This window comes from Melanerpes formicivorus, unplaced genomic scaffold (assembly GCF_026170545.1).
Source record: "Melanerpes formicivorus ecotype bairdi unplaced genomic scaffold, bMelFor1.0.p_v2 SCAF_311, whole genome shotgun sequence".
NCBI classification, from domain to species: Eukaryota; Metazoa; Chordata; class Aves; order Piciformes; family Picidae; genus Melanerpes; species Melanerpes formicivorus.
Genome location: NW_027142663.1, coordinates 133,923 through 145,626, shown reverse-complemented (window position 1 = coordinate 145,626; position 11,704 = coordinate 133,923). Strand labels below are relative to the sequence as shown.

The 11,704-nt window shown below is 60.5% G+C and overlaps 1 protein-coding gene across 1 annotated transcript; it reads right to left on the bottom strand.

Annotated features, from left to right (window-relative positions):
• Nucleotides 1–1,833: 1,833 nt before the first annotated feature.
• Nucleotides 1,834–8,856, bottom strand: LOC137459032 (myosin regulatory light chain 2, smooth muscle minor isoform-like). Its single transcript, XM_068170291.1, has 4 exons — nt 8,778–8,856; nt 6,932–7,129; nt 6,373–6,534; nt 1,834–2,784 (listed from the first exon to the last, which is right to left on the bottom strand). The coding sequence occupies exons 2-4, from the start codon at nt 7,113–7,115 to the stop codon at nt 2,612–2,614; spliced, it is 519 nt and encodes a 172-aa protein (XP_068026392.1). The 5' UTR covers nt 7,116–7,129; nt 8,778–8,856; the 3' UTR covers nt 1,834–2,611.
• Between the last annotated feature and the right edge of the window lie 2,848 nt (nt 8,857–11,704).

Here is an 11,704-nt window from a genome sequence, read left to right as displayed (position 1 = left end):
AGAGGTCCCTTCCAACCCAACCCATTCTATGATTCTTTGAGCAGCACCTGCTGTGAGTTAGCAGGATGTGCCCAGGTCATCTTCAGCCCTCTGCAAGCTCACCAGCTTTAGACAGACAATCAGTGACTGGGTTGGACTGAAGGGACCTTTCCAGGTCATCTAGCCTCAACTCTCCAGAGTCAGCAGGGACAGCCCCAGCCCCAGCAGGCTGCTCAGAGCCCCAACCAGCCTGCCCTGCAGTGCTGCCAGCCATGGGGCAGCTCCCAGCTCTCTGGGCAGCCTGGGCCAGGCTCTCCCCACTCCCAGTGTCAAACATTTCTCCCTTCTCTCCATTCCAAATCTCCCTCTTGGAGTCCAAACCGTCCCCCTTGGCCTGGCACCACAGGCCCTGAGAAAAAGTCTGTCCCCAGCCTTCTGCTTACCCCTTGAAGCACTGAAAGGCCACCAGAAGGTCTCCCTGTAGCCTTGTCTTCTCCAGGCTGTACAGCCCCAGCTGTCCCAGCCTGGCCTCCCAGCAGAGGGATTCCAGCCCTCCCAGCACTGCTGTGGCTTCTTCTGGCTCTGCTCCAACAGGTCCCTGTGCCCAGGGCTCCAGAGCTGCCCCAGCACTGCGGGGGGACTCACCCACATCCTGGAGGTGTCTGATGATCAGAGGGCTGGAGCTGCTCTGCTGTGAGGACAGACTGAAGGAGTTGGGGCTGTTCAGTCTGGAGAAGAGAAGGCTCCCAGGTGACCTCATTGTGGCCTTCCAGGATCTGAAGAGGGCCTACAGGAAGGCTGGGGAGGGACTGCTCAGGATCTCAGGTAGTGATAGGACTAGGGGGAATGGAATGAAGCTGGAGGTGGGGAGATTCAGGCTGGAGGGGAGGAGGAAGTTCTTCCCCATGAGAGTGGTGAAGCCCTGGAATGGGTTCTCCAGGGAGGTGGTTGGGGCCCTGTCCCTGGAGGTGTTTAAGCCCAGGCTGGATGAGGCTCTGGCCAGGCTGATCTAGTGTGGGGTGTCCCTGCCCATGGCAGGGGGGTTGGAACTAGATGATCCTTGTGGTCCCTTCCAACCCTGACTGATCCTATGATACTATGACTTCCTTCTCCTCCCTTCTGTAGCCAGTTGATCCAAGAGGCCAACCTGGGCACATGCAGAAGGTGCGGCCCGAGAAGGTGCCCTGGTGTCCTCTGGGGGACTGCCAAGCCCACAGGAGCCGCTGGGGAGGTCCTTGCGGGCCGAGCCGCGCCGGGAGCTGGGCTGCCACCTGCCGCTGGCTGCGGGCAGTGACACGGCACAGGGGCTGCAGGGACCCCGGCAGAGGGGGCGGGGGGCGCTGCGTTTCAGGCTGATCTGCTGCGGGCAGCTCGGGGGCAGGGGACAGCAGGAGCTGCAGAGCCTTGTCTGACGGCTGGCAGTGGTTTGTGTGGGGCTGTCCTGCCGAGGAGGCAGTCCTGGCTTGGTCAGAGATTCATGGAATGGGTTTGGTTGGAGGAAGCTTCAAGACTGTCCAGTTCCAACCCCCTGCCCTGGGCAGGGACACTTCCCACCAGCCCAGCTCCATCAAGGTCTCATCCAGCCTGGCCTTCAACACCTCCAGGCTCAGAGCCTCCACAACTTCTCCTGGCAACCTGTTGTGGTGCCTCAGCAGTGGCACAGGGTTTACTACCCTGATTTGGCAGGGAAGGGGAGGTGCCAAGGTGGCAAATGCCCCCCCCCAGCTACCTCCCCATGCTGTAAAACACTTAATGAGCAAGTTTGGGGTGGGAATCGTTAAAGTGCAGCAGGAGTGGAAGGAGGGAAACCTCTGCCTGGCTGTGCTCAGAGAAGCAAGCACTGGAGAACCCCCAGCAGCGTGACCAACCTTTTATTTCTTAAGGCCAGAAGACGTGACAACAGGACTGCAAAAATACTTACAGCTCTGGTTAGACAAAGAGTGGGCACCCAGGGTGGGAAATCTGCATGCTGTGCTTCACAGAGCAGGCTGTGAGCTGGGCAGGGGAAATCCAGCTGGGTGGGGAGCAGCAGCTCTGGCATCCTTACCTGGGCTTCCCTGGCCGTGGAGTGGTGGGGTGGGGAGTGAGCTGTGGAGATCACTTGGTCCAGCCCAAGCCCTGCTCCAGCAGGGCCCCACAACTCCAGCAGGGCACCCCCAGCTCCAGCAGGGCACCCCCACAACTCCAGCAGGGCACCCCCAGCTCCAGCAGGGGCCCCCAGCAGCTTGCCCAGCAGCACAGTGCCCAGGGGGGGTTGGAAGCTCTCCGCACCAGGAGACTCCACAACCTCTCTGGGCAGCCTGCTGCAGGCCTCCAGCAGCCTCACACCAGAGAGGTTTCTCCCCCAGCTGGGGCAGCACCTCCTGGGCCGCCGCCCGTGCGCAGGGTCCCCGTTTGCGCCGTCCCTTGTGTCCCCTTGCCCTGCCCGTGCTTCCAGCTCACACGACACCCTGAGGGCGGAAGGGACCTTCAGGGAGCATCTGCTCCAACCTCCACCATTCTGCCACCGAGGTGCAGCCCCAGAGTCCCCAGAGGGGGAAAAAGCTGGAAGGGTGAGAAATGGTTGCAGAAAGGGCGGCGGCAAGAAACAGAGAGAGAAGAGAGCGGGGGGCGCGGCGGGGCGCGGCAGGGCTCAGTCGTCCTTGTCGCGGGCGCCGTGCTTGAGGATGCGCGTGAACTCGATGTAGTTGAAGTTGCCCTTCTTGTCGATGGGAGCCTCCCGGTACAGCTCGTCCACCTCCTCGTCCGTGAACCTGTCGCCCATGGTGGTCAGCAGCTCCCGCAGGTAGTCCTCCTGGATGAAGCCTGCGCGGCACGGGGAGAGGGCTGGGGCGCCGGGGACCTCCGCCGCCGGCCGCTCCCACCCCGCCCCCTGCCCCGGCCGGGGACACCTCCCGCCGGCCCGGGCTGCTCCGGGCTGCTCCGGCCCGGCCCGCGACGCTCCCGGGGAGGGGGCGCCCGCAACGCCCTGGGCAGCCTCTGCCAGGCTCTCCCCACCCTCACTGCCACCACTTTGTCCCCAGCCTCCGCTCTCAATCTCCCCTCTTCCGCCTGCAATGCACAAAAGCTGGCAGAGGAGTCGACTCATCCATGGGCTTCACAGCCCCACCAAGGGTGGCAGAGACCTCAGAGATCATCCAGTCCGAGCTGGCACCACAGACCTCATGACCAGACCATGGCACCAAGTGCCACATCCAATCCCCTCCTGAACACCTCCAGGGATGGGGACTCCACCACCTCCCTGGGCAGCACATTCCCATGGCCAACAACTCTCTCAGGGAAGAACTTTCTCCTCACCTTGAGACTAAACTTCCCTGGCACAGCTTGAGACTGTGTCCTCTTGTTCTGCTGCTGGGGGCCTGGGAGAAGAGACCAACCCCCACCTGGCTCCAACCTCCCTGCAGGGAGTTGCAGAGAGCAAGAAGGTCTCCCCTGAGCCTCCTCTTCTGCAGGCTAAGCAACCCCAGCTCCCTCAGCCTCTCCTCACAGGGCTGTGCTCAAGGCCTCTCCCCAGCCTTGTTGCCCTTCTCTGGACACCTTCAAGTCTCTCAATGTCCTTCCTAAACTGAGGGGCCCAGAGCTGAACACAGGACTCAAGGTGTGGCCTGAGCAGTGCTGAGCACAGGGCACAATGACCTCCCTGCTCCTGCTGGCCACACTCTTCCTGATGCAGGCCATGTTCATCCCATGGGTTTAGTCCTAAGAGTTACTGCACCAACCCCAGGATGCAGTTCCAGAGGTGAGGCATCCACAGCCTCCCTGGGAAATCTGTTCCAGAGTCTCCCCACCCTCACTGCCAAGAATTTTTTCCCCAATCCCAATCTCTTTCAGGCTGGAGAAGGCTGAGAGGGGATCTGATCAATGCCTATCAATATCTGAGGGCTGGGGTCAGGAGGGAGGGGACAGGCTCTGCTCAGTGGCATCCTGTGACAGGACAAGGGGCCATGGATGGAAACTCCAGCACAGGAGGTTCCACCTCAACCTGAGGAGGAACTTCCTCACTGTGAGGGCAACATAAGAGTTGACATAAGAGTCGACCCATCCTGAAGTGTCATGTTCACCCCATGGGTTCAGTCAGCAGAGTAACTGCATTAACCTCAGGATGCAACTCCAGAGGTGAGGCATCCTCCACTGCATCAGGTGGCTCAGAGCAACCTTGACTGTCTCCAGAGATGGGGCCTCAACCACCTCCCTGGGCAGCCTGTTCCAGTGTCTCCCCACCCACCCTCACTCTCACAATCTTCTTCCTACCCTCCAGTCTCAGTCTGCCCTCCTCAAGCTTCAATCCATTCAGGTTGGAGCAGATGAGCTCCAAAGGCCCTTCCCCTCCAAGCCACTCTGTGATGGTGAGGAGGTGTCACTGGAGGTGCTTCCCCTCACCTTCCAACCACACTGGGACCCTGGGGCTGCTCTGAAGCCTGCCCTTTGAGCATTACACATCAAAAGCCACAGCAGAGCAGAACTCAGCTGCTTAAAGCTTGAGGGTGGCCCAAGACACCTAAGGAGAACCATGATCCTCAGCTGATCCCCAGGACTAGACTAAAGCATTAAGCAGGCAGAGGTGCAAGATAAGCAGCTCAATCTTATCAGCTTCCCGGGGGCCTCAACCAGTCACTCATTGTTTGCACAGAACCACAAGGTCACAGCTGAAACGAGCTGGTAGCACAATCAGGGGCTTTATATCCCAGCTGGCAGCCTCCTCTTTTGGTGCCCACAAAGAAAGAGCCCCGAGTGAGTCAGACAACCTGCGGGGAGACAATAATTAACTTCCTAACAACGACTTCCTCCTCCAGGAGAGGCTGAGGAGATGGCCCTGCAGAGGGAGGAAGTCGATTAGCATCTGAAAAGGGCCTCTCCAACAGAAGGGGCTGCTTGCCTCCACCTCGGCAGGAAGGGGATGCTCTTTGAAAAGGTGCTAAAAATACACAGCCTGGAAAGGACTGCCAGGAGAAAGGGATCCCGGCCTGGAAAGGGCTGGGAGCACACAGCTCGGCTGCCAGGGCTCTGCTGGACCCTTGGAAGCTGGAGGTGTGTGGTGTCATCGGGGGAGGCTCCTCTCCCTCTCTCCTCTGCCCTGGGGAGACCTCATCTTGAGTACTGTGTTCAGTTTGGGGCTCCCCAGTTCAAGAGGGAGAGGGATCTGCTGGACAGTGTCCAGCACAGGGCAACAAGGATGCAGCACTGCCTGGTGAGGAGAGGCTGAGGGGCCTGGGGCTTTACAGTCTGGAGAAGAGGAGGCTTAGAGGGGATTTAATCAGTGCTTATCAATAGCTGAGGGCTGGGGGTCAGGAGGGAGGGGACAGGCTCTGCTCACTTGCTCCCTGGGATAGGACAAGGAGCAATGGATGTAAGCTGCAGCACCTCAAGACAAGGGGGGACTTCTTTCCTGTAAGGGTCACAGAGCCCTGGAGCAGGCTGCCCAGAGAGACTGTGGAGTCTCCTGCTCTGAAGACTTTCAAGGCCCATCTGGATGTGTTCCTCCGTGACCTGAGCTAGACTGCATGGTCCTGCTCTGGCAGGAGGGTTGGACTCAGTGATCTCTTTGGGTCCCTTCCAACCCCTGACATCCTGTGAGCCTGTGATCTCTAGCACAGAGGCTCCAACGTTTCACCTCTTCAAACTGCTGCTCACAGCTCTGCAGCTCCCTGAAAGGAGGCTGCAGGCAGGTGGGGGGTGGTCTCTGCTCCCAAGGAGGAAATGAGAACTTCTCTCAAGCTACAAGTGAGAACAACTCTTCTCTAGGAACCCATGAGGAGGAGGTTCTTCACCATGAGAGTGAGGAGGAAGTTCTTCCCCATGAGAGTGGTGAAGCCCTGGAATGGGTTGTCCAGGGAGGTGGTTGGGACCCTGTCCCTGGAGGTGTTTAAGCCCAGGCTGGATGAGGCTCTGGCCAGGCTGATCTAGTGTGGGGTGTCCCTGCCCATGGCAGGGGGGTTGGAGCTGGCTGATCCTTGTGGTCCCTTCCAACCCTGACTGATTCTATGATTAGCCTCAATCACCTTAAAGGCCTCTGCCAACCAAAAGAGTTGTATGATGGTATGGCAAGAGGAAACGGCTTCACGTTGCCCCAGGGGAGGCTCAGGGTGGACACGAGGAACAATTCCATCCCCAAAAGGGTGGTCAAGGCCTGGCCCAGGCTGCCCAGGGCAGTGGTGGGGTCCCCAGGATGCAGAAGCCATGGAGCTGTGATGCTGAGGGCCATGGTTCAGCAGTGACCTCAACCATTCTGTCTAAAAGCAGCCCAAGTGCAGAACTCAGCTGTGGGTCAGGTCAGGCTCTCACCAGGTGCTAGAGGCTGCCAGCTGGGTCACAGCTCACTGGGAAGGTGCAGCCATCACCCAAACAAAGGATGTTAAAGTGCCCCCAGGAGGCAGCTGAGCGCCAGCCTGGTACCTGTGGCCTCCTCGTCGAAGCAGGCGAAGGCGTTGCGGATGACGTCCTCGGGGTCGGTGCCGTTCAGCTTCTCCCCAAACATGGTGAGGAACATGGTGAAGTTGATGGGGCCTGGGGCCTCGTTCATCATGGCATCCAGGTACTCGTCCGTGGGGTTCTTCCCTGCAAAGGCAGCCAGCCAGGGGTGCTTCAGCTTCCCCACCAAGGGCTCACAGAGCCCCAGAATGGGCTGGGAAGGGACCTCAAGGATCCTCCAGCTCCAACCCCCCTGCCGCGGGCAGGGAAGCCTCCCACCAGCCCAGGCTGCTCCAGCCCAGACCCAAGCCGGCTCTGTGGATGCCCTGTGGAGGGGGCATCCACCACCTCCCTGGGCAAGCTGCTCCAGTGTCTCCCCACCCTCACTGCCCAGAATTGTTCCCTCATCTCCAGCCTGCAGCCACAGCCACCCCAGGAGCACCACAGGGCCGGCGACAGCCGCCCCGAGCCGGCCCAGGCCGAGTCACCGCCAGCAGAGCAGCACAGGTCTGCTGCACAGCCCCCAGCAGAGAGCTGACCTTACCCAGGGAGGCCAGCATGTCGTGCAGGTCCTCCTTGTCGATGAAGCCATCCCTGTTCTGGTCAATCATGTTGAAGGCCTCCTTGAACTCCTGGATCTGGGACTGGTCGAACATGGCGAAGACGTTGGAGGTGGCGCGCTGCGGGCGCTTCTTGGTGGCCTTCGTCTTGGCCTTTTTGCTGGACATGGTGGCTGGGGGCTCTAGGGAGAGAGGGAAACGTGGCAAATTCAGAGCTAGGACTTCCAGAGAAAACCCCAAACCAACCCCATCCTAATTCTAGGAAGTTTAGGAAGGAGGTTGAGCTGCTGGAAGGTGTCCAGAGAAGGGCAACGAAGTTGGTGAGGGGTTTGGAGCACAGCCCTGTGAGGAGAGGCTGAGGGAGCTGGGGCTGCTTAGCCTGGAGAGGAGGAGACTCAGGGGAGACCTTCTTGCTCTCTACAGCTACCTTAAGGGAGGTTGCAGACAGGCAGAGGTTGGTCTCTTCTCCCAGGCCCCCAGCAGCAGAACAAGAGGACACAGTCTCAGGCTGCGCCAGGGGAGGTTTAGGCTGGAGGTGAGGAGAAAGTTCTTCCCACAGGACTCAAGGTGTGGCCTAACCAATGCAGAGTCCAGGGGCACAATGACTTCCCTGCTCCTGCTGGCCACACTATTCCTGATCCAGGCCAGGATGCCCTTGGCCTTCTTGGCCCCCTGGGCACACTGCTGCCTCATGTTCAGGCAGCTGTCAACCAGCACCCCCAGGTCCCTCTCTGCCTGGCTGCTCTCATTCCCTCTGCCCCCAGCCTGTAGCACTGCCTGTGGTTGCTGTGGCCAAAGTGCAGCCCCTGGCACTTGGACTTGTTGAATGCCATCCTGTTGGCCTCTGCCCCTCTGCCCAGCCTGGCAAGGTCCCGCTGCAGAGCCCTTCTGCCCTGTCACTGAGCAATATCTGCCCCCAGCTTGCTGTCAGCTGCACATTTCCTGCTGATGGACTCCATCCCCTCCTCCAGATCATCAATGAAGATATTGAGCAGGCTGGGGCCCAGCACTGCTCCCTGGGGCACACCACTGGTGCCTGGCTGCCAGCTGGCTGTGGCACCATTCACCACCACTCTCTGGGCTCAGCCTCCAGCCAGTTCCTAACCCAGCTCAGAGAGCTGCTGTCCCAGCCAGGGGCTGACAGCTTGGCCAGGAGCAGTCTAAGCCCTGCAAACACCTTCCGGGGGCCGCAGCCTCTCCTGCAGCTTTGGGAAGGAGTGACCCAGGCTGGAGAGGAGAAGGCTCTGAGGAGACCTCACTGTGGCCTTCCAGGATCTGCAGGGGGCTGCAAGAAAGCTGGGGAGGGACTTGTGAGGGTGTCAGGGAGGGATAGGACTGGGGGGGATGGAGCAGCACTAGAAGTGGGGAGATGGAGATTGGCTGTGAGGAAGAAGTTGTTGCCCAGGAGGGTGGTGAGAGCCTGTCTCCCACCCTGCGCTTCTTTAACCTTTATTCCGTGCCGGAAACCTTGACCTCCTCTATAGTCTTGTCTGGGTTTTTTCCCTGCCTAAAGCCCCAACCCCACCCCTGCGGCTTTCGGATGAAGGCAAAATGGCGCCGGGGGGAAGGGGGGAGGGGGGGTCCCCCTTTATCTCGCCGCTGTTTGAGCCTCCTCCAACCACCTTCCCCCCCTTTCCCCTTCGCCGCCGGCTGAGGCTGAGGCACCGGCAGCCACGTCCCGTGGCTGCCGGTGCCTCAGCCTCAGCCGGCGGCGAGCGCTGCCAGCCTGCGTCCCGCCCGCCCGCCGCCATTTCTCCCCACCTCAGCAGCGCCGTCCCCGGCCTCCCCCTCACAGCCTCTTCCCGCCTCGCCCAACCCTTCCCTCCTCACCCCGGCGCTGGCTGTGAAGGAATCCCCCGGAGCGAAAGCAGCCGAAGACAAGGAAGGAGGAAACGGGGCGGGGGGGGGGGGGGAAACCAACACAGTGCCCCGGCCGCGGCGCTTCCCGGAATAAACCATCGCCTTCCCGGGGGGGGTGTGGGGAGGGATGAACCCAGGGGGTGAGGAGGGAGGAGAGAAGGAAGACGGGGAAAAGGCAGCCCGGGGGTTTCTCCTTACAATCCACACACACACACTCTAAATCCTCGTCCTAAGGGTGGCTGGGTCGGGGATGTGGCCAAAGCGGCTTCCCCCTTCCTCCCCATCTTCCAGCAGCGATGGCGCAGCCCGGGGGAAGCCGGTGCCGGGTACTAGGTAGGGCTGGGAAGGAGCCCCGGAGGTGGGGTTTGAGGTGAAGAAGCTCAGATGATGGGATGAAGGCTCCCTCACCATTTCCACCCTCCCCCCACACCCCTAAATCCCGGTCCCCAAAGCGGCTTCCCCCCTCCCCATCTTCCAGCAGCGATGGCACAGCCCGGGGGAAGTCGCTGCCGGTGCCGGGTACCGGGAAGGACTTGGAAGGAGCCCCGGCTGTGGGTTTTGAGGTGAAGAAGCTCGAAAGAGATGGTGGGATGAAGGCTCCCTCACCATTTCCACCCACCCTAAATCCCCGTCCGCAATGTGGCTTTCCCCCTCCCCATCTTCCAGCAGCGATGGCGCAGCCCGGGAGAAGTCGCTGCCGGTGCCGGGTACCGGGAGGGACTTGGAAGGAGCCCCGGAGGTGGGTTTTGAGGTGAAGAAGCTCGGAGAGATGATGGGATGAGGGCTCCCTCACCATTTCCACCCTCCCCCCACACCCCTAAATCCTGGTCCCCAAAGCGGGTTCCCCCTTCCTCCTCATCTTCCAGCAGCGATGGCACAGCCCGGGGGAAGCCGGTGCCGGGTACCGGGAAGGGCTTGGAAGGTGCCCCGGAGGTGGGTTTTGAGGGGAAGAAGCTCAGATGATGGGATGAAGGCTCCCTCACCATTTCCAACCTCCCGCCCCCCTAAATCCCGGTCCCCAGAGCGGCTTCCCCCCTCCCCAGCTTCCAGCAGCGATGGCACAGCCCGGGGGAAGTTGCTGCCGGTGTTGGTGTTGGGTACCGGGAAGGACTTGGAAGGAGCCCCGGAGGTGGGTTTTGAGTTGAAGAAGCTCGAAGAAATGGTGGGATGAAGGCTCCCTCACCATTTCCACCCACCCTAAATCCCCGTCCGCAATGTGGCTTTCCCCCTCCCCATCTTCCAGCAGCGATGGCGCAGCCCGGGAGAAGTCGCTGCCGGTGCTGGGTACCGGGGAGGGCTGGGAGGAGCCCCGGAGGAGAGTTTTGAGGTGAAGAAGCTCAGAGTGATGTTGGGATGAAGGCTCCCTCACCATTTTCACCCCCCAACCCCCCTAAATCCCGGTCCCCAGAGCGGCTTCCCCCCTCCCCAGCTTCCAGCAGCGATGGCGCAGCCCGGGGGAAGCCGGTGCCGGTGTTGGGTACCTGGGAGGGCTGGGAGGAGCCCCGGCGGTGGGTTTTGAGGTGAAGAAGCTCGGAGAGATGGTGGGATGAAGGCTCCCTCACCCTAAATCCTGGTCCCCAAAGCGGCTTCCCCCTTCCTCCGCAGCTTCCAGCAGCGATGGCGCCGCCCGGGGCAGGTCGCTGCCGGTGCCGGGTACCGGGCAGGGCTGGGAAGGACTCCCGCAGATGTGTTTCGAGGTGAAGGAGAAGCTCAGACAGGTGGTGTGAAGGATAAATTGCAGCTCACCGAGGGACATGGGGCAGCCCCAGGCGGAGGACCCTCAGCACCTGCTGCTGGGCTGTGGGTTTGGGGGTGGCAAGTGTCTGGAGGACGTGTTGGGTCAGCGACCTGAGCCTTGTGCTGGGAGGGGGTTTAGGTGCCGTGCTGGAAATGCAGCTGTGGTCGCTGTTCCTGAAAGCCTCAGGCGGTGTTGGTGGCGTGAAGGTGTTGATGGTGTCCTAGCAGTGAGGTGAATAAAGCCCTGGTCCATTTCTAATGTGCTGCCCTAGTGGAGGAGAGTGGAACCCCAGCATGGTGGGGGGCCAGAAGGGACCTCTGGAGACCACCCAGCCCAAGCCCCTGCTCCAGCAGGGCCCCCCAGCAGCTTGCCCAGCAGCACAGTGCCCAGGGGGGGTTGGAAGCTCTCCACACCAGCAGACTCCACAACCTCTCTGGGCAGCCTGCTCCAGGCCTCCAGCAGCCTCCCCCCAAACCACTTTCTCCTCCTGCTCAGCTGCCACCTCCTGCCTGCCAGGCTCTGCCCCTTGCCCCTTGGCACCACTGAGCAGAGCCTGGCCCCAGCCTCTTGCCCCCCACAGCTCCTTTAGGCTCTTGCTGAGCACTGAGAGGATCCCCTCTTAGGATCCATGGAATGCAAGTGAGAATTTGGTTTGGTCCAGCCCTTGGATCATATTTCTGTTGCCTCCTTTTGGTAGAGTGAGGAAAAATGAGGTCAGGAAGCTAAAGCAGAGCCATGTGGCCATCAGTGACACCAGCAGCAGATTAACTGCTGGTCTCCCAAACATTCCTGGGGCTGCTTTGATTGTTGCTCACAGGTTATTTGGACTGAGGGTGTCTGAATGCCTTTGGTGTGCTCACAGAGGTATTCCAAACCCCTCAGGACCATCCCAAAGAACATTCTAGTTGAGCAAAGGCCACCAGAGGCATGTGCTGGGAATAGAATAGAATAGACTAAACCAGGTTGGAAGAGACCTTTAGAATAAACCTTTATTAGAATAAACCAAACCAGGTCGGAAGAGACCTTCAAGATCCTCCTGTCCAACCCATCAACCAATCCAACCCACCTAAACAACTAACCCATGGCACCAAGCACCCCAGCAAGTCTCCTCCTGAACACCTCCACTGATGGGGACTCCACCACCTCCCCAGGCAGCCCA